Raw genomic sequence first — 22,350 nt, forward strand, 5'->3', positions numbered from 1 at the left:
TTCAATATAAAATACAGTGAAAACTTGGCACCTTCATGAAAAAAGATATCACTTACCATAGCGTTCTTTGACTTGAAATAAAGCTTAAGGTCGAGGGTTCAACACCCCATGCGCTCTTTTTTGTTGTTGTAATATTCCAGGTATCTTATTATTTGGGTGTTTTTTTTTTCCTTAGAGAATGATGTTTTTGCTAATCAGAATAGGGTTGGTGTTATTATTTTGATGAAATTTATGGTTTACATAATACATATATGGGCTTGATTTATTGAATGATATTTTGTTAATTGGAATAGATTTGGTGTGTTTTTTATAAATTTTTTAGCATTGTTTTCATCTTAAAACAAAATCGGAACTTTAACACTATGACCCCTTGAGGTAACAATCCTGGATCCGCCACTGATGTCAGTTGGTCAAAGTATAGTGCTCGTTCCTTTACACTCAAATTGGATCATTCTCTCCGTACATTAGAGTAGTTTAGAATATGTGCTTTTCATATATAGGCCTATTATAACATGACATTTTATATAATAAAAAAACCTTCCAAGTCCAATACTTTAGAAAAACTCGATGCCATATATTCAAGTGAAAAATTGTAGCACATTAAGAACCAATTAGAAAATGACAAGTGGCTAGTTGATGGGTGTTTTTTTTTTCTTCAATTAGGCTCTCTAAGAATTTGTATATAAATTATGTTGCTGTATTGGCCTTTTTTCTAATTTCCTATTAGAATATCGTCTTGTAAATGAATTCTTTTTAGTTACCTAATTCTTTTTAGAGACATCAACTTATTAAATCAAAATTTGGTCACCACTTGATGTGACAAGCTTTCGTTTACTATGAATAAACAAAGCCTAATAATGCAATAGACTCCCGAAACAAGCAACGAATGAAACACTGACACATACTCCTCATATTCTCCGAGTTGTCGGCCTACACACACATGGTTATTTGGAATGAATTATGAATCAGTACTTACAATTTTATGTTATTGAAAGTTCATTCATTCTGTGTAACCAAAAAAAAATTCATTCATTTTGACTCTGTCATTGTGTAATAAGTTAGTGTTTCTAATATTACTCTAAAATTCAAAGCTCGTCTGAAACATGACAAAATTACCAATTGCTACAATATTTCGTTTACATTACATATTCAGACTGAAAACAAAAAAATGCCGCGTAATCGTGTTATAGAGAGACGGGTTATCTTCTCTACCACCTCATAAGTCAAAACAAGACTACAATTACATGAGCGACAAAGCTTCACCATCAAAATTTCCAAGGTCAAAAGAAATACATATGCCACTATCTCTCTAAATGCAAGAAATTCAATATATGACAGACGGTTTGACTATGAACATCTCATCACCAAAAAAGAAATTAATTTCAGAACTAAATTGGGAGAAATAAAAGTGTAGGTACTGAAATGAGACATGAATCAAAGTTGTGTTTTTGGAATATAGTAGGGTTTGTTGTCTTATTCTTTTACTGGACCCGATGAATATTTGTGTAAAACTCCCTTTCCAATCGCTTGTATTAAAAAAAAGAAAATAGGAGTTTTTTTTCTCTTCATATTCTTTTACTGGACACCTGTGGGTCAATGGCAAGTAATTTGTTCTCATTTATAAATTCTCTTCAGCAGGATGCGAAATCAAGTCTCTGATAAAGTGTGAATAGATTTTACCAATACATTAATTCCATACATGCAAAGCAGTTGTTAGGGAAAGGTTTAGAAAAGGAAAGTCAATCTTCAATACTAAACAATATCCAAGAGTCCATCTGACTGATGCACTTCACTATATCAACTTGTATATATCTAGCTGGTGTTGGAGTATTGACTGTATCATCTTCAGCCATGGATAATATAATTTTCCTTGTATAAAGTTCTATATATATAATTTTTTTTTATATTGTTTGTTGTCTTTGAAGTGGAACATGCCATCAATGATCCACTATGGGATTGCCTCCCATTTCAAGTTGCATGCATATTCTTAGTTTATTCATTCACTACACTACAATGAATTTTCTGATCAATAAAGGATGATTGCAGATATATTGCCATTGACAATGGAGTTCACACTACAAAGTTAATGCATTGAATTAAAATCAGAAACAGCCCAGCTCACATTTTTTTTTTAATTGATTCTTTTTTCTCCTTCTTTTATGAATAGGGAAAGGACGGGGAATCTCGGAAATTTAGGTCCCCTCTTCTTCGGGATTGAGGTGGATGCTTGCATTCTGTTACTTTCATTGAGGAGTTAATCTCACCTAATCCTTTATTATTTAAAAATAAATAAAAATCAGAAAAATCTCTAGCAAGTAGTAAAGTACAAGTAGAAAAAATAAATTAAGTGGATAGAATCTCATGAATACGAGGAGGAGAGAATATTAGTAAGAAGGAAGGACAAGAACCGAATTGTTGTTGTAGTTGTGGAGTGGTTAGTTTAAGCTTGATGACCGCGAAATTAGTTTCAAATGAGTTTAGGTTTTTTTTTAAAATATTAAAGAATAGTCATATATGTCTTGCAAAATGCATCCTAGCTTTTGTCCCTAGCTAGCATGATAGCATAATAATATCTTCCACTTTATAAAGGCATTAGATGAACCTCGTCACACTCTAAAAGCTTTTTACCACTTTTTGAACATAGCAAAGCTGGATTTAGATGATCACTTTCTATTGCCCTACTTCTTCTCTCATCGGTTTGAATTTTAAACTTGCTTTCCCCACCTTTCTAGATAATTTTGCCTCAGCATCATTACCAAAAGGTGTTGCTTTGCAGTCGGTTCCTTCATAGGGGAAAAGTGTTTTTTTCCCACTATGAACAACCCCATGCCTTTTCAATCCCTCCCCACCCCCACCCCGACCAATAATAGAGGAAACATATATAATGCAAAAGAAAGCTTTTCTTTTGTTTTCTTTCTTCCCTCCAAGTAAGGACTGGTGGATCCACCAATAACCTCAGTTCCAAGGTTTCTCCAAGATATCACCAGTACACACAGTCTCACAACACATAACGCGTGAAACTGTACATGTGAAAATATTATTTGACCCATTTGTCACAAATTCAAAAATGGCAATCGTGTAAGTAATGATAATTGGTTGATGAAAGTTTATCTCAGAGGCTAATTGATGGAATATTATGAGACAAAAGGGCCCCATACCTCTTTTCACTAGTGCAAGGAAAACCCCACCGAGCTTCTTTGCTTTTGTTTTTCTTTATACAAATATGAACATATATGTGAGAATCATGTCACCAAGGTCAAACTTTAAGCAAAACATAGCTACAAATCATTCACAGCTTTCAAAAAAGAAAAATCATTCACAGCTGGGAAGAATTGTGAATTGAGAGTCGTCCCCTTTAAAAAGTTTTTGGTAGCTTCTTGCACTCAAAGCAAGTAAGACTTTGAAGCCCCCCCTCCTTTTTCATTCCTCCTTTTGGTTTAGAATAAAGAAAAAGTGGCCTTGCTTTTTCATGAGAAATCAATTCGATCCGTAGGAGAAGCACCAATCAAGCAAAAGATGACCATTGGTTCCCCCTTTTACCATTGTACTATCATCTTATTTTTCAAAAAGAAACTAAAACAACAGTTAAAGTTGTGATGTCAAAAGCTGATCGGACGCAATTTGTTTTTTTCTTTCAAAATTACAAAAAGGTGCTATTCTAAACTACTCTAGTTTACGAGGAGGAGAAACGAATTAGGTGCAAGTGGGCGGATGACCAACTAGCCTAACTCGTACATGCCTTTCAAAGGTGTATCTAAAAGCAAAAATAGAATAGCCTACTTATTGATTTTTATTGCATCTCCTTTTAGCTGAATTTTATTAATTTGCATGAACATTAATTTGCATTAATTTGCATGAACATAGATTGTTCGATCGGTTGAGGATTAAATAAAACATTGAGTTAAAATAAATTTGTCATATCAATTTCAATCTAAAATTTAACATACTAAATATCTTGTAGAAGAATATTCCTTTCTATTTATAAATTAAACTTACATGCTGATGAATGTTGATGAATATTCACACACCTATTACTCGGCTATATAGTCTCTTGGGTTTTTTTTTTTCTCTATCTAGATGCTTTGTATATATAATCATTGTGAAATTTGGTTATCTTCCACAACAAGATTTTTGAAATATTTATGATCATACTCTGTCTATTAAGAGTAAAGCCTTGATGATAGGAGGCACCGCCCATCAAAGACTTGTTCATTTTAACTAAAGAACTTTTCTTTTTTCCCTGATGGCTATGAAAAGATGCCGAATCTCCAACTCAAAAGCTTTGTTGATAGAACATATCATCTACTTATGAGTTACTAACAATAGAAAATCCCACCTCTAGAAGAGGCTGAAAAAAGCTACTTTTTCCTCCACTAATTGTGTGGAAATTTGGTTTAATTTGTCAAGCACTAATCGCTTCTACTTTACACATAAGCATTCAACTTTATGGGAAGAAATTAACAAAAGCTTTCTAAGAATGACTGATCCTTTTGGGTACATCGCAAAAGGAAGACATGCCTACGTGAGACACTTAAGCTTAATCCTTACATTAATGTATTAATTTTGTTATGGGTTTCATTTTAACATAACTATAAAGTTAGGTTTTAAAAATGTGCTTTTAAAAGTTAAGACAAATCTCCTAGATGCCCGTCTCTTAAAGGGGCCTACATTCTTTAATTTAAATATAATTAGTGACAGGAAATCTTCATGAATACATGTTGCACTATTATTAAGTTATATTAACAACAACAATAATCTAAGGTGATAGACCTCACCACTTTCTCTATTTCTCTATCAATGAACATATAAATCACATCAACTCGCTGTCACGTCATATTATGAATTTACTCATATTATAATATATGAATTTGTTTATTAATACTATATTGAGAAATTTTTCAATGTCACCGTCACACTATCTTGTGGTGTTATCAATCCACTAATGCTATAATACGTTTATTTATTTATTATTAATACACTCTAAAACGATGAAATAACAACTTTGTCGTCCACTTATATTAAAATAGTGTCATCCCAAAAATGTTTCATATTATACCATAGGTTCATGAAATATCAACTTTTTCTTCCACATATATCATAACATTTGGATTATGTGACGATATGATCACCACACTAAAATTATTTTTTAGGTTTTTGGTCACTATTAATATCTTGAAAATGGATATTTCTTAAATGAATTGTATAATACACAAGGATATAGAACTAAAAATATGAAGCCGCCACCACCCAATTTTTTACCACTCATCAATTCATGGGTAACTCATAAGAAATTAGTTGAACATAATTAGAAATGAACCCACTTTCAACTACATTCATAAATGATCTCGGATTATCATTCAATCCTTTATCCTCAACGATCTATAAATCAAATATATTATTACTCGACATATTCAATAATGAGGGACCTTATGAAGGCCATTGAAACTTCGAAAGCATTGCTTAACAGATAGATATTCATTATTGGTAACAATATATATATATATATATATATATATATATATATATATATATATATATAATATTGAGGGGCCAACGTATATGAATTGTCACTTTCTAAACTTGTGCTTTAGTGGATTTTTTATTTTTGATCTTTGATTTTTGATTGAAGACTGTAAGATTATGCTTTCTGCTTTAGTGGCCCATAGATTAGCTTGTTTTGCTTTGTCGATTGAAAGCACGCGTTTATGGTATAGGGGTCCTCCCAATATCATTCAAGAATGCGCTAATTGAGGATCTTTATAATGTTTTCTTGTCATTTGAATGTATCGTTTTTCTCAACAACCAAAAAAAAAATAAAATAAAATTCACCCTAGTTTATAAATATATGGGATTTAACCTTTGTAAATTTGATTCTCTCGTATACATTCTCTAACTTTTCAGTATTTGTATATCTTTTGTGAGGGTAACTAGGGTGGTTGAAGATACCCAAATGAGTTTGAGTTTAATAATTTGAACACGGTAAGTTGATGAGTCATATTTAAATTTAAATTTAAGATAATTTCATATGACACAACACGAACATGGTAAAACACGACTTGTCAAATTTATTTGTAAACAAAATGAAGAATTTTGTCTTGGTGGCAATGAAGAAACATTCTGGGTAGTCAATAATTGGGTCAGCTGGAACAAAAAATCTGCAAATATAATCTACAGAACAAAAAGCCAGAAGGTATCTGTAATTTGAAATCAAATTAGGCACCCGTTCATTAGGTTCTTCTTTAAAAATAGCAAAAAAAAGGGAGGCTTCTATTAAAATAAAGGAAACCACTGGCTTTCCTATGTACAAGCATGTGAAGGAAAGCCTCTGAAGTAACAAAACTTGGGAATGCAGGTGTAGGTGGGAGACAAACCTATCTTTGTTCTGAAGGATCTAAATAAAGAAGCTTTGGAGTTGGCTAATATCTTAGTTTATATATGAAAAAAAGCCACTTTCTCTATGTCACACTTAAATATTTATATATCTTCTTGAGTGGTCCTAAAAGAACCCAAATCAAATCAACATGCGGTTACCTGCCGGCCGTAGAGAGAATAATACCGATGATGTGGTGATAATATGTAACATGCGGTTACATGCAAGCACACTTGAAAAGTGATATTTTGGATATTTGGATGGAGATTAAATGGAAAGGGAACTCAAACTTTCCTATGAAAATCTAAGTCTCAAGGATGGAGAAAAGAGTTACGGTTATTATAGGTTTAGGGGCTCGATTTCCTCCAACGTATCAAAAGAAAATATAATACTTAAATAGTAGTCATTCTTGAAAGGAAAAAAAAAATCCATTTGAAACTACTATAAATGCAAAATTAACATCAAGTCGCTATATATATAGGCATGTTAAGTTACTAACTAATAACCTGATTTTCATACTACAAATTTGTTTAATTATACTATACCTATAAAGAAATATTATTTTCCCTTTTTTTTTTTTTTTTCCCCATACTCTTTCCCTCTTTTCGGCTGAGGTGGCCGATAGAAGGAACTTTTGGTCATTCTTCAAAATGCGTAGCCGTGCCGCCACCACCAAGCCACTAAATGGCTTGGATAGAAAGGGTTGGAAGGATGTGTTGCACTTCTGACTTCAGAGCAAACGATTGATCGACCAAGCAAGGAACCTATTCTTCGCCTAGGTTCTTTCACTTCCTCGAATTCGAGGATGATTAGGCTTTGCATGGATTCTTTTTGTGATTTTTAGGTTTTTTTAGTGAGAATGATGCAAATAAATTAAAGATGTGATTAAACTAAATGAAAAGAATTAAAGTTGCAATAAATTATACCAAAGTGATAAACAAATGTAAATTAAATGATAAACAAAGGTAAATTAAATTTAAGAACGAAATGAAAATAACAAGAACGATAAAGAACTAAGATTAAACTTAAAGGGAATTCGATAACAAAACAATTTAACTAAACATGAATTTAAAAACAAGATAATCTAAATTGCAAGAAATTAAACTTACACTTGGAAAACGAAGAACTCGTCTAGTCTACGTGCTTGAAAAGTAAAATCCTAAGTCTAGGAAAAGAAAAGTGTGAGACGAAAAAAATAGGTTTGTATGTCTGATGATGTGTGTCCCTTCTCCTTTCATCTGATGAGTTTTAAATAAGGCATCCCTTCTCCCTTCGCCTAAATATGTGGGATTGGATTGGGAAATCCTCTAATTGTTTGATTCATTCTTTATTTGGAATATTACGTATTGTCATCAATTTCCTTGATTTCTTCCCTTATATGACTTCTGCCACGTGCATAAAAATCCTTTGGAAATCTTGGGTTTGATTCCATGGGTTGGGCTTGGACCTACTGTTTGTGCCAAATAAATCTCGGCCATGAAGATGACCGAAGAGACTTCTTCTTAGCCCTAGCGCTTTCCCTCAGGCCGAACATGGCAAGTTGTTGTTCATTTTCTTTCGAAAAGACAAAGGTGGGCTGTAAAGGCAAAGCCATCACGGCCTCGATAATTCCCGGCCGAGGACGAAATGCACGACCAGAACGGAAAGTTAAATCGCCACGTGGCATCAGGGTCCCACGTTCTTTTCAACGAAGTGACACCTCTGACTATAGCAGAAGACCCACGTCACGTAAGAGCATGTAATGTGCAGGGGGAGAGAGGAAGTGATTGAAGTCAGAATATGGCAAGTAAAATCAGGGATTAGGTGCGAAAATCTTACAACTTGAAAGATTAAGTCACCAACCATCAGACCCAAGCATTAAATGCTCCTCCAAGGCCCAAGACGCAGAACCCACGATCAGGGCGGCGGCCGGGATTTAAGGGGTCACACCACCATGCTTCACGTTCCCAAATGCCGACGTGACTACCCACTAGCTCATCATGCAAATTTTCAGTCTTGATTATCTCTCCCGGACTCCTCCTATAAATACCAGGCTCCAACTACGTTTGAAGGGTTCAACACCAAACACAAGCCTCCCACGAAGAAAATTATAATTTCCTGTCATTTATCTTTTGTCATTCATTTCCTTGTAATGCACTTTCAATATCTTTACTTGCTTTCTTAGGAGTAGTGACAGCTTGTAGGAAAATTCATTCATCAATATATCATACGGCCCTTGATTTTCAAGGCGTCGGAGCACCATCTTTATTACTCTTTCATTCATCCCATATATCATACGACCGTTGTTATCCAGCAACGTGCCAGAGCACCACCTAAACATCCACCAGAAACACGACCACTAACGGCCTTATAGCTCAAGCCGTGAACCTGATGGCCGAGATCAATTCATCTCTCGTCCACAATCGTTTGATTAGAAGTCAAACTCAAACAGGCGCACAATCCAACCACTCATCCAATCATATCACCCTCAAAACGCACGGTAGACCGTGCTGGCACGCCCGTGCACAACCGCACCGCGCCAAGAGATGGACGCCACGTGTCGACGCCGATCCCCTCGGCCCGGAACACCAGGCCGTGAGATTTGCGGAGCGCAACACCTACGAAACTTTGGCTTGACATCTGGCGGAACCTTGTAACCTTTAAGTCTCTGGAATTCTAATCCTTTGGAGTTCTAGGCTTGGCCGATGGGAGGCCACATCCTTTGGCTGACGGGAGGCCACATGCTTGGCCAATGAGAGGTCCCTCCTTGGTGGATTTGGTCTAGGTGGACCTCTTGTTGGCGGATTGGAGACCAACTCTTCGGAGAATTGGAGATTCCTCCTTAGCGGATCTTACTGTGACGGATCTCACCTCGGCGGATTTCACCTTGGCAGATCTCACCTTGGTAGATTTCACCTTGGCAGATTTGGTCTAGGTGGACCTCTCCTTGGTGGATTGGAGATCTGGAGGATTTGGAGATTCCTCCTTGGCGGATTGGAGGTCTCTGACTTGGGGGATTGGAGACCAACTCTTTGGAGGTTTTGGAGATTCCTCTTTGGGGGATTCGAGACCAACCCTTCGGAGCATTTGGAGATTCCTCTTTGGGGGATTCGAGACCAACCCTCTGATGGATTTGGAGATTCCTCCTTGGCGGTTTGGAGGTCTCCAAATTGGCAGATTGGAGACCAGCCTTTTGGAAGATTGGAGATTCTTCCTTGGCGGATTTCACCTTGGCGAATCTGACCTCAGTGGGCCTTATCTCAGCGGATCTCACCTTGGCGGATTTGGGAAAATTTGACCACCCCCAAACACATACTTTATGAATCTTTATTGAATTATATAGGTCCTCCTTTTTCCTTTAGGTTTAGAGATTTAATTTATATGTGAGTGATGAGATTTTAATTATTTATAGATATAACTCATTTAAGCATCTCCACTCAAAATGTTAAAATGTTAAGTAGAGCTCCAATGTTTAGGCAGGGCATCACATTCTTTTGCTTGCCATCTTTTATTTTTTATTTTTCATAAGTTCTTTTTTATAAAAACAGCCACGTCGTCACTTAATAGATTTTTAAATAGCCATCCTAATGGTAGAGTCACATTGCAAAAAATTTTCAAATATAGGGTACTTTATTGTTGAAATTGAAAGTGCAAGGGAAAACATGCCTTAAGAGCACCTCCACCCATGTAGGCTAAGGCAAGGCTAAGGCAAGGCAAGGGCTGCCACTATTCACATGAATAGTGCCAGCCTTGCCTTAGTTGGTTCCACCCTTGGAAGGCTAGGGCAAGGGCAAGAAAAAAAAAAATATTATGCAACAAAATATAAACAATTTAGAAAGTGAATAAAATTGTTATGTATTTATAGGGAAAATATCTATAATTTTTTGGTAATTAAAAAAAAAAAATTGAAATTTTTTTGGATTTTTTGGATTTTTTTTTACTCGCTGACGTCAGCGTAACATTAGCCCTGACGTCAGCGCCTTCGGGCTGCAGCCCAGGCAAGATCTGCCCGTGGGCTTGCCCAGTTCGATGGGACCCACCATTTGCCCGGGCCATTTTTCTTCCACTGGAGCTGTCTTGGGCTGCCTTGGGGGGCCTTTTGCCCAGTCTTGGGTAAAGGCTGGAGGTGCTCTAAGAGTGAGAATTCAAGGTACTAAATTGAAATTAACCATAATATTGTTTATCTCACCTAAAAACCTAAAATTTGTACATAAAAAAATTCCTATTCATCATTACCCTCCTTTTCTTCTCTAGTACATTGAGGCCCCATTTGGTTCACGGAACGGATTTGAAGGGAAATCACTTCCCATGTTATTTCCCAGGGGATGGGAAATGGAGATTCATTTCGCATGTTTGGTAATCCTTGGAAAGTAACTAAGAAATATCACTTTATTTCTTTTCACATGTTTGGTTTGTATAGGAATGTAAAACAAAGTTTGTTTAATTTTTCAATTATACCCATATGAAATCAAATAAAAAAAGAATGCATTTAATGCTATATTGTAATTCTAAATTGTTAATGGGGACAAAATGATCATGAAAAATGTGTATTTAAGGTATGCATTATGTGAAAGATGTCTCAATGCAGCAAGACTTGAATTGTCTAAGCATTGCCCACTCAGGACAAAAGCTTTCATTTGGATGGTAGGTTGCCTCTTAAAATATTCAGATTCAAATTTCCTTGGTAAAATTGACACGATTAACGAAATTTACAGGATGAATTGGAAATTGGTTGACAATCCCGTGTTGGTTCAAGATAGAGTTGATGTCTTGTTCAATGGATTAATTGCTAATACTGTTCTTGGACCGTTATATGCTCAAGGTTCTTTAATAGTGATAAACAAGACTATCATCTATAATATGCTTGAATACACTTGAGATCTTTTTGATGCAGATTGTAAAAAGTGTCTTCACATTGGAGTAAAACTTCTAGATCATAGTTATGCAAAAGCAAATGGACGTGCTATTTATGGGAGTTGTTACATCAGATTTGAACTTTACAACCATTATACCTAAACTCGTTCAAGAATAGGAATTAATGACTCCTATCCAAATTGAAATGGGTTGGCATCTGCTGTCCCCAAAATTAATGTCCCTTTGTGTGCCCTCTCTATCTACTTGACGCGAGTAATTGAATTTATCTGTTATGTCTTACTTTTTAATAGATTTATTTGTTTACATTATAAAAATAAATTTAAACAACCCTAAATACAGGGTAGTATGACGCCTTTGTCACATTATATCTTTCCTCTCACTCAAGTTGGAGTTGGTGAAAATTATTTTATTTTAGGAATTTTAGTTTCCTTTTCTTTTATGTAACTTCTTACCTTTTGTGGAGTCATTCTGTAATTAGGATTTCTTCCTACCCTAACTCTTTTAGGGTTTACTTAATTTCAGTTTGGTACTCTACAGTTGTACCCTTAAGGCATGATAGTCCATGCACTTTCTCCAAATCAATTTGTTGCAGTGTAGTTGTGTCGTTAGGTTGACCCCAGAAAATATGTTAAATAATGATGTGTCATTTGTGGAGCCTACTTTTTTTTTGCTTAGTTGGAATTAAATATTAAATATTAAATAAATAAATAAATATTTTTTTTTATAAAAATCCTTTCTCGCAAACACAGCACATAACCCACTCCACCACCACCCAACCCTCCACTTAATTGATTTTTTGATGATCAACCTAGCTAACGACAGAGCCACATTGTAACAAATTGACTAATCCAAGGTACTGCATTGTTAAAATTGAAAGTGCATTGATTAACAAGCCTTAAGGGTTGTTTCCCTCTTTTCGGCCGGGTAGGCCGATTGAAGGAGTTTTTGGTCCTTCTTTAATTGAGTGCGGGGGGTGCCACCAATAAGCCACTAATTAGGCTTGAATGGAATGTGAGTAGATGATGCGTCCGAAATCTGACTTTAATCAAACAATTGTTCGGCCGAGTAAGGAACCTCCTCACGACCTAGGTTCTTTCACTACCTCGGAGTCAAGGCTTTATGTGAGCAACCAAATGATGTGGAATGAGTGGAGATGAAGATTGAAGGTGAAATGTAATGAAACGAAGATCACGTGCGTAAAGTAAAAGGTACTTGAATTTAAATATAATTGAAAGATAAGTGCGGACAGTAAAGTGCGTAAAATAAATAATTTAAAGACGAGTGCGTAAAATAAAGAATGTAAAGACGATTGCGATAATGTAAATTGCATAAATTAAATAATTGAAATGCGAGTGCGTAAAGTAAAGGGCGGAAAGTAAACTAGATTATGAAGAACAGTAAAGATAACATGAATTGAAATTATTGTAATTGAAATAGAATTGAAAAACAAGAACAAGAACATAAAGGCATAATTGAAATTGACGGAAACTAGAACGGAAAAAATAAGAACTAGGCTGTGGCTACATTATGCTACTCCTAGGATAGAAATTGAAGAGAATGTAAAATGACAAGTTGTGTATTGTGTCGGGGGTCCTTTCTCTCTTTCATAAGCTTGGTATTTATAGGGGCTTCGGTGCGTCTCAATTTGGTCGGTTGTCAATTGGCCTTCAAATCAATCATAATTGCTCTAGAATATCTTCAATTCCATGTCACATGCATGTGATTTAATGTGAATAATAATTTTTGATTTGATCTTCCTTCCATCTTGAGCTCTCCCACAATAACTTCTGTTGACCATCAAGTTGGCATAATTCCTTCTATATTTGAATTGTAACCTATGAGAAAGTCCTCCTACAGGTTATCTCTCTCCTTATTTAAGTATTGGTTGATTTCACGTATTCGGTCGCTTTTAGCCATTCGGACGTATCTACAATTTCGGCTACATATAGGCTCTCAACCACTTGTATGCTCTCGACTGTATTGATGTGCTCGGCCAGATTGATGTATGCAGCCACATGTAAATATTCGGCCACCTTTATGATTTTGGGCTTCCAACTAACCTTATTGATTAGGCCCACTGATTGGGCTCAATGTTAATTTAATTGTCGGATATCGGGCCTAACCCGGTCAAATTTCAACCAGGCCCAAACAAGGGTACAACTGTAGGGTATAGGTGGGAGTGATTTTCGTCCCTAAAGAATATTCATTTGAAGATCCCTTCTTCCTCTTTGCTTCTCTTTCTCCCTACAAAACAACAGGGAGTGAAAAGACCACACCCGAGGGGTGTTGGCCAAAGGTCTTCTGATGCCTAAATTAGGTCAACTGTGTGTAGGAAAAATATTTCTCTCAGGGAGAATCGAGGGGCCGGAGCCTTGTGTGTGTGTGTGTGAGAGAGAGAGAGAGAGAGAGAGAGTGTGTGTGTGTGTGTGTGGCGGCTAGGGTTTGTGAGTGGGGATTTCTGAAGAGTTTCAGACATCGGTTTAGAATGACCTCAAACCTTGTGCGTAGCCATGTATTTATAGGAGAATCGGAGGCTAGGGTTTTGGAAAAATAATTTCACACATGGAAATGAATTATTCTTCTCCACTTTGGAGATATTGATTTGATTAGGGATTTGATTAATCAAATCCCCAATTAAGTAAGAATCAAATAATTCCCATAGTGATTGGATTAATTATTTGACCTAGGATCCGTGAATATTTGCTTCCACAGTACCAAACTAAAATTAACCCTTATAAATACCCCCATATTGAAGAAGAATATATATCTGAAAATTTACATATACTTTATTTGGCATGGTATTAAAGCCTAGCACTCTTGTGGTTTTCACATTTGTAATTTGCACTTGAACATTGGAGATGCTCTGCGGGGTTAAGCCTTTTAGATTTAAGATTTATTATATGGGATTTATGTTAGGGTAAAAACTTTGGGATTTGAAAAAAAAAAAAAGGCTGAAAGATTCTGATTCTGAGGGAGCTACTACATGGGTAAAAACAAGCACAATGTAAAGACAAAACAACTAAAGAGAAAGTTAAAAAAGCCCCACATGTATAACGCCTACTAAAAGCTGCAAAAACAGAGAACCCATTCCAAAAGTTATAAAACCCAAGAATATAGAGTTGCAAAGTGACCAAGAAATCCAGCACTTAGATTTTCTGTGTATTAGATAGAGATAGAAAGGTGATGGTGGTGGTCTGCTTTTATTGAAGCTCAAACATGCGCTTTGTAAACAGTGAACAAAAAGCTGACTGATTTAGAAACTTACATTACATTCCAATAAAGAAGAGAAAGCAAGCATGGCACTTTTGTGTCCAGGATTTACATCTTTTTAACAGCAACTTTAGAGAAATTCAGAGAGGGCAAAGATCAAAAGAAACTTTTTTCTTTCACCATGATAACCCTACAAAATTGGCTATGCATTTATGCTCTCTGATACTATGCCCTTGACTTTTTCTAGGCCATGTTTGTGGGTTTTTGGATTCTTTTCTCCTTTTTTCTTCTTCTTTCTTTTCTTCTCCTCTCTTTTCTTCTCTTTAGGGCATGGAATTCAACTCTCTTTATGTTCCACAATAAATGGGTCGGAAAAGTTTCTTTCAGATGACAGAAAGAAAAAGGGTTTCACATTTAATGCAAAAAGTGAAGGTGAGTTTTCTATAAATAAACGTGCGAACTCCCGGAATTGGCGCCGAGCTTCAGTTGATGTTTCATGGGAATATGATTTTTTTTTTTTTTTCTTTTGGGGATTTTATTAGATGTTATTTGTTGTTGGGGGAGCAGAAATTAAATTACAGGTGAGAATTCGGTGTAAATCTGAATATAGAATTTGGAAGAGCATGATGCAGTTATGCTCACATACATTGTATTGCTCTTGGACAAGTAATTCTCTTTAATTTCTCGGTCCTGCTTCCCTCTTATATTCTAAGGGTTTGGGGGCATGGTGGAATTAAAAAAACCCCATCTCTAAATTTTCTTTTGAGCCAAGACGAAAGGAGCTTCTATAATGAGGGGGATTTTGGTGAGGGGGTTCAATGTGGAGTTCTATCCCACCATTCATTCATTTAAAAAGTTTATTTCCAACACTTTCTCTCTCTTGTTGGATGGTGGGATGGATCCTACATTGAACCCCCTCATTATAGCATTTCCGCCTAGACGGGCAATTGAGTTTAGGGTCCCAAATTGTGAGGCCTGTGCAGACAAACCTAGTAACTGACGTCAGTAGCCAAGTGAATTGTGAGACGCATTTTAAGAGAGAGAGACTCAAGAAAAAAAAAAGAAAAAAAAGTCCAACACATTGGAGCAAAGAAGTTAATGGCTCTTACCCACCACCACAATTGGATCCAAAAGTTTGAATTTGATCCTAAAAGTTTGGGTTTCAGAATAGACATGGCCTTAGAACATCTTCTAGAAAAATGGCAAAAAGACTGAAGACTAAAGTATTCCACCTTCTACCTTCCTTTCTTGTTTGGTTGTACACTTGGGTTTTTTGTGTGTTTGGTAAAATGAATTTGAGTGCTTTGGTGCAAGTAAACACAAGCATAGTGGAGAAAGGTTGACAAGAGGAGTGTGAAATGAATAAAGGGAGAGGAGCTACGGCATTCAATGTGACCCATGAAATGCAAGCTGGGGCACATGGAGATATGACAGTGACCAAAGAAGTTTAATCACTAAACTACTAAACTTCTTTTTGTTTTTTGGCCGGCATTTTAGTCAGCAAGATAATACCATTAGTCTGACTGCATAACACTAGCAAGGATCAGTGTGAACATTTTTGCTCATTATTCTTAAATGATGGTGAACATTACCGTCATACTAATTGTCGTTGAATGAGTGTGATAAAATCTATATATTACACGAATCTCAAAAATTCAACTCATTCAATGACCATTAATATGGTGGTAATGCTCACCACTGATTAAGAGTGGCGAGTAAATATACTCTCCAAACCAGTTGGTTCTTGCACCAAAGATTGCCAATCCTCTTCCAATATTTTTTTTGAAAGAGGAAACTACTTTTAAGGCAACTGATTTCAACTAAAGCACCCAAATTTAAAAAGTCTCAGCCCATCCAATCCCCACGCCGACCCACAAGGCCCAGTCCAATTCCAACCCACAAGGCTCCACCAATGCTGCCTATCACAAGACTCGAACCTTGAACATGGTGCTAACTTTGATACCAATTGTTAGGAATGAGACAATGCTCAAAACTCAAAAGTTTGACCACTAGTAAGAAGTCAAGTGGTCAAAGGCATATTTTCCTGCACCCGAGGTTTTAGGTTTGATTCCCCATCCTCTAATATCGCTTGTATTCCAAAAAAAAAAAAAAAAGGTTTGACCTGTCAATAAGGGAAAAACTTGATTTTGCTACCCTTCACAAATAACTCAAAACAATTGGAAGAAAAACAAAAGTTCAAAGAACTCAAATTTCAAGTACGTTTTCTTGTTCTAAATAATCTTCTCGATCAGTGGATAAGTATACATCCCTGCTTCTACTGGTAACTTAACATATAAAAATAGAAAAAAGAAAAAAGAAAATTGAGATTTGAATTTATTTATTTTTGTTTGTGGAAATTTATGATAGATAGCAGGAATGCAGATAGCATTAGAAAATTATTTTGTTAACTAAGGACATAAAACATTGTACAGATTTTACCTTTTGTATTAGTACTAAGTTACTCAAGATAACAGTTACTGCAGATAAGAGAATTTTTATCCAAGAAGAAAATTGCAAGAGACCCTTATAGTTATGCATACTTAACAAAGTAAACAAACCCGTTCGATCCTGTGAGTGCTCGAAATTAGTATCACATCCTCAAGTGTTTTGGCAAGCTACCAAATTTGAAAGGCAGTTCTGTACAACTAAATAATAGATTAAACATTGTACATGATAATAACAATTGTAGTAGCGTCACAAACAATAGAAACAACCCTATCGGCAGGAACTAAATATGACAGCTTAAGGATTCTGAGTAAAACTTACCGATGGCATTCTACAAGCCGGATGGAACAAACTAAATTAACTAATTTCCAGATCAAGGAAAGTACCTAAACACAGACAAACTTCAAGTATAATCCAAATTGAAAGAATAGAAGGGCAGACCGGAACAATTAAATTAACTAACTTCCAGAGCAAGGAAAGTACCTTAACACAAACAAACTTCAACAAGTAAAATCCAAATTGAAAGAAGAGAAGGGAAGGCGAAAGATTGATATTTGATACAGTCCATACTTCATTGCTGCACAAAATAGGTATTATACTTCAAAGAATCGAAGTTCATGAAGGGCTTAGTACAAGTGATGGTATTGTACAGGTAATGACACTAAGTGGCCTGCAATGCAGAAAGAATGATCCATGTCTTCTTGTTTTCTTTGTTCATGAGTCACTGCATCAATTTGGTTTGAGGACAACATGCTGCAAAATAAATGACATAAGAAATTACACGTCCTATTGAGAAATTATCTACATGAATCTCAGAATAACACCCACTAAAAGAAGACAGTAAACCATATATTTATTGAATGGTTAAAATATCATATAAGAATATTTTATCAACCATGGATCTCATTTATTAAAATGCAAATTGAATATCAAAATTCAAAGAGGTACCTTAATTTGTGTCCTATTGTAAGTGTAAGTGATGTGAACAGATCCATCACTAGCCTCGATAACAGCGGGATATGAGAACTCCATTCCCAAATTCTCCTCCAATGTCACAGCATCATGCCATGAGTCCCCATCATCATTGGAGAGTGCAACTTTAAGTACACCCCTTGAGACTGTATTATAAGCAAGTACAGTAGAGCCATCTCTTAGCTTTACCCCGTCAATACCTAATAAGAAAATTGGAGTAAACCAAGATTAAATATGCGAATGCAAAGACGAAAAAAGGCCTTTAATTAACATATACATGTTACATGCATTCATTTAACCTTGTTCATCCATAACTTCAAATAAACAGCAAACACCAAAAATTACAGAAAAAGACCTGATGCTGAAGCAAAACTAAGTTCAGAAACCATTTTGAACAAGATGGACTTGATTTTTGAAAATCCAGGTAAACATATTATCACACTTGGATGCATATACTGCCTTCGACAACAAGAGAACTGTAGTTCAGCCATAAACCTGAGTTTGGATTGGGGAGTTCTGTAGGGATTGCATGATTCCAGTTCTGGCCACCATCATAGGATTCTGAAATACAAACTCTGCCAATGTGATCAAAGGATCGCATTAAAAGACGCAAGGTCCCTTCTGCAGTCTGGTAAGGAACTGGCTGAATCACACTAAGAGTTTCATTTTCAATGTAAATAGGGCCATACTTTTTCCAGGACCTGACAGAATCTGTTGCGACCTGTTGAAATCATTTATGTTAGGCAGCCATCCGAAACATACCGAAAGGTTAACCACCCTACATAATTGAGTTTCTGTGACAACCTCCACCCAAGCCCCCCAAGAGTTCCAGCTTTCAACAGAGGATCCACAGAGCAAAAGTCCACTTTCCAGCAAGATAGGCTGCAGAATAGTAAAGCAGAACACATAGCATAAGCAGCCTTTTAATATCAACGGTGATGACATGTACCAAAAGTTATCATATGAGTTCAAGTACTACCTTATTCTTTATTGGTCCTAATATACCCGGAGGAAGTTGTTCTCTTTCTGTCCAAGTAACACCTTTATCATGTGATCGCTTCATGCAACCACTCCATCTGATATTCATCAAACTGAAAGTTAGAAGAACCTAACAAATGAAAGGAACATAATAAGCTTATAAAACATCATTAGTCCGATTGAGTTTGCATTTCACGGAAAAAATGTTAAGGAGCATAAGTATAAAACATAGAACAGATGATTACTTGTGAATACAAAAGTTTTAACTAACCATAGTAATAACAAAAAGTACTTATCCAAGAATATGCACCAAGCATACAAAGCCGAAACTAAATTCATTCTAATAGTTAAGTTTGACAGGGTATCATAAAGAGACCATATGAAACTGAGTTGCAGCTTACGTTAAAACATTCGAAAGGGGTTCATTAATATTGAACTAAAATCATAGGGAAACAAAACATCTATTAGATAAAAAAAGAAAAGATTTTATTAGTAATGAATGGATGAATTATACTGGGTCAGTTTTGTGAGAACAAAGAAGGTTCAAATTCTGCGGCTCAGTTTGGTGATAAGTCAGAACCTTTTATCTATATCAATAATGGCATTTTGAAACAGATGGGAAGCCTGAAATGCATGCATAAGGTCTGTACTAAATCTTTGCATTGTCAGACAGATTCCTTTGTGCTTCACTCCCCCGAGACACCCTCTCTCCCAACCAAATAAAAAAAGAATAGTGGACTTGATGATCTAAATTGAAGATTCCAAAAATTTGAAAAACTATGCCTTAGTTGAACAAGACCTGTTTCTATATGATTGCCACTCTGTACTCCTGAGTTCTAAGTTGACAGAAAACAAAACCTGGTGGATGGATGAATCATAACCCTGTGATCAGAGCATGTTAACAGCTTTGGTTCTTGGGCCATCAAAAAGTAGAGGACAGTTCTCAGTCAGTACTTAAAGTCAAATTTGACAAAACATAATAACAGCGAAAGGCACATTCTTTATGAGACTAATAACTTAACCTCTAGCTCTTTAACAGTATTTAGCATGAACCACCCATCAACAGCAGCAGCATTGCCTACAGAGCTAAATGCATTTCTTTTATGCCACCCACACTGTAAGATTAATGTTAATTACCCGTAACTTACTATATTACCCCTAATCCTTTTTCGAAAAATAAAAAAAGAAATCTTCTGGTCTAAGGTCTAGATTATAAAAGGGGGTACTGGCAGCAGCGTTTCACTAACTATAAATGCTACCAACCTAAGTGGATTAACGATTTGATCCTTGGTCTCTAGTGCTAAACCAAGAGACTTGACCAGTTAAGCTAGTTGGGAGCTACATGAACAATTTTCATCTAGTAATAAATATAATGCCACGACATGGACAGCGATTTCAAATCATGTAGAACAATCCCATTCATTTTCCTTTTCTGTTTGTTTGTGTGGTATAAGCCAAACAACATTCTCAGAAAGACATACAAAACAGTTAGGGACATACTCAGAAAGAGATATAAAGTCAAAACTGAAGATTTTAATAAAACTTGACTGCAAAAGCTTATAGATAGTTGTAGAATAAATTTACTTTTGAACCTCTTGTCCTATTTTATAGAACAGCAGCAGCTCATCTGATGGAAGTTTGAATAGCACAGGGTTCCACATTGGAACATCAGGTTGTTCATCAGCAATGACAGGTGACTGCCAATAGCCATTCTGCTCAGAAAAATTGTACTCTTAGTGTTAGGAATTCATATAAAAGTCTGATGAGGACTTTACCAAGAAATTTAAGAATGAATCTGTCAGTCAACTAGACTAAAATGGGATAATGATAACTTCCGTTCCAGTGCATTTTGTAATTTATATCAAAAGAAAAGATGACATTAACCAGACAACAGAAAAATAAGGGTACACCTTTGTTGTTCATAAAGTGAGCAACCCTTGTGGATTGTATGTATTGTCTACCTTGTATGTCTGCAACCAAATTTTCACATCTGGTGCTCCCTCCGATGTACCTCCAAAATAGGCAACCAAAAAGTGATCTTTATCAACCTATACGAACAACAAACAAGCACTGGTCTGGTTAACCTCTCCAGGGGAAAATAATGGCTACTAATCATAACGAACTACAAATCTTTCATTTTTATTTTCTAATTATTTTGTCCTGCACAACCTCAACAATGGTAGATGCATGGCAGCTATTGAAAGGAGCAGAATTTGCAGCAAATGTGTATTCCTCTAACACAGGCCCCTCAAGAATACTGTCCTTCCTCATACTTATACTTGGGGGCGCAGACAACGTGGTTTCGGCAAATATTCTATCTAACTTCCTGCATAATTTTTCAGAACTGTATTCTCGTGTTAATAAAAATTTCTGGAACAACATAATTGTAAAAGGTCTAGCTTAATCATCTTTATATTTGATGGACATATTTTATAGTTACCAATGAGTCTAACAGAAAGCAAAAGCTTGGTCATCTTTGTAAGAATCAATGTAATGGACAAGTAAAGCATCATCAAATAACATGACCAGAAAAAGAAAAAAAACACAACAAAGGAAACCAACATGAACTAAACAAAAGAAAGCCAAATAATCCCAAGAAATAATTTCAAATTTTCCAAAAAAAAAAAGAAAAGGAGAGAGTTTACAGGGTCGTAGAGCACCTGGTGGGAAAAACGTAAAAGGGGTGAAGCAGGTGGTGGTGGGCATTATATGTGAGACTGGAATTGAATGTGAAACTGCTTCCAAATCTAGATAGTGGGTCATTCAGATCACAGACATTGAAGATTGAAAAGATCAAAAACAGAAACAAAGGCAGCAACAGGACCAACACAATGCTTCCCACTGATTTCCACATTTTTCTCATCTAATCTTAATCTAATGCCTCATGAAGTAAACAAGTTCCTCAAACCAATTTGTATGTAGAGTACCTAACGCATTTTCCATGGCATGAAAATAAAATAAATAAATTTGAGTGTGATGGCTTTGACTTACTTTGAGAGCGAGAGAGAGGGAGAGAGAGAGTCATTTCACAGCTGTACTCTATACTTTGTACTAATTTTGCACTTTAGTCCTATCATTTCAATTTTTGTCTCGTAACTTGATTTAGTTTGCACTCAAGTCCAAATTAAACTAATAGATGAAATCCGACGTTGCAATATGCACAACCATCACATGAGATGATGAGATGACACTTTTGCCTTTCCATATATTTGCAGTCAACCCAAAACATAAGAAGCTCGTTAATTTTTTTCAACGATGTTAGACCTGCTAACTTACAAAGATTCGTGATCAAAATTTCCAAAATTGAGGCGACATGAATCAAAGTGGAAAATGAGCCAAACAAGTCAAAAATGTTATTTGACATAGATATGGGCACTTAGTTGGAAATAGGGTAACACTATTTTGCTATCCCTAGCCAATAATGTCATGCCACGTGGAGGTGTTGTCACTTGTGTCATAGCGTTATTGGTCAGAGATAACAAATAGTGTTATCCCGTTTCATGAAAGTCTTTTTCCCACTC

The 22,350-nt window shown here is 35.9% G+C and overlaps 1 protein-coding gene across 3 annotated transcripts; it reads right to left on the reverse strand.

Annotated features, from left to right (window-relative positions):
- Positions 1 to 17,321: 17,321 nt before the first annotated feature.
- Positions 17,322 to 21,797, reverse strand: LOC110766386 (BNR/Asp-box repeat family protein). Of its 3 annotated transcripts, XM_021969707.2 has the most exons (10): positions 21,490 to 21,797; positions 20,999 to 21,173; positions 20,791 to 20,877; positions 20,414 to 20,541; positions 18,831 to 18,927; positions 18,656 to 18,733; positions 18,541 to 18,572; positions 18,347 to 18,426; positions 17,828 to 18,051; positions 17,322 to 17,632 (listed from the first exon to the last, which is right to left on the reverse strand). In XM_021969707.2, the coding sequence occupies exons 1-10, from the start codon at positions 21,690 to 21,692 to the stop codon at positions 17,609 to 17,611; spliced, it is 1,128 nt and encodes a 375-aa protein (XP_021825399.1). In that variant the 5' UTR covers positions 21,693 to 21,797; the 3' UTR covers positions 17,322 to 17,608. The 3 variants fall into 3 exon arrangements, with proteins under 3 accessions (XP_021825399.1, XP_021825398.1, XP_021825397.1); XM_021969706.2 differs by having other exon boundaries at positions 18,347 to 18,572; positions 20,999 to 21,155; XM_021969705.2 differs by having other exon boundaries at positions 18,347 to 18,572.
- Between the last annotated feature and the right edge of the window lie 553 nt (positions 21,798 to 22,350).

The sequence above is a fragment of the Prunus avium genome, chromosome 1, assembly GCF_965620075.1.
Source record: "Prunus avium chromosome 1, drPruAviu1.hap1.1, whole genome shotgun sequence".
Taxonomy (NCBI): domain Eukaryota; kingdom Viridiplantae; phylum Streptophyta; class Magnoliopsida; order Rosales; family Rosaceae; genus Prunus; species Prunus avium.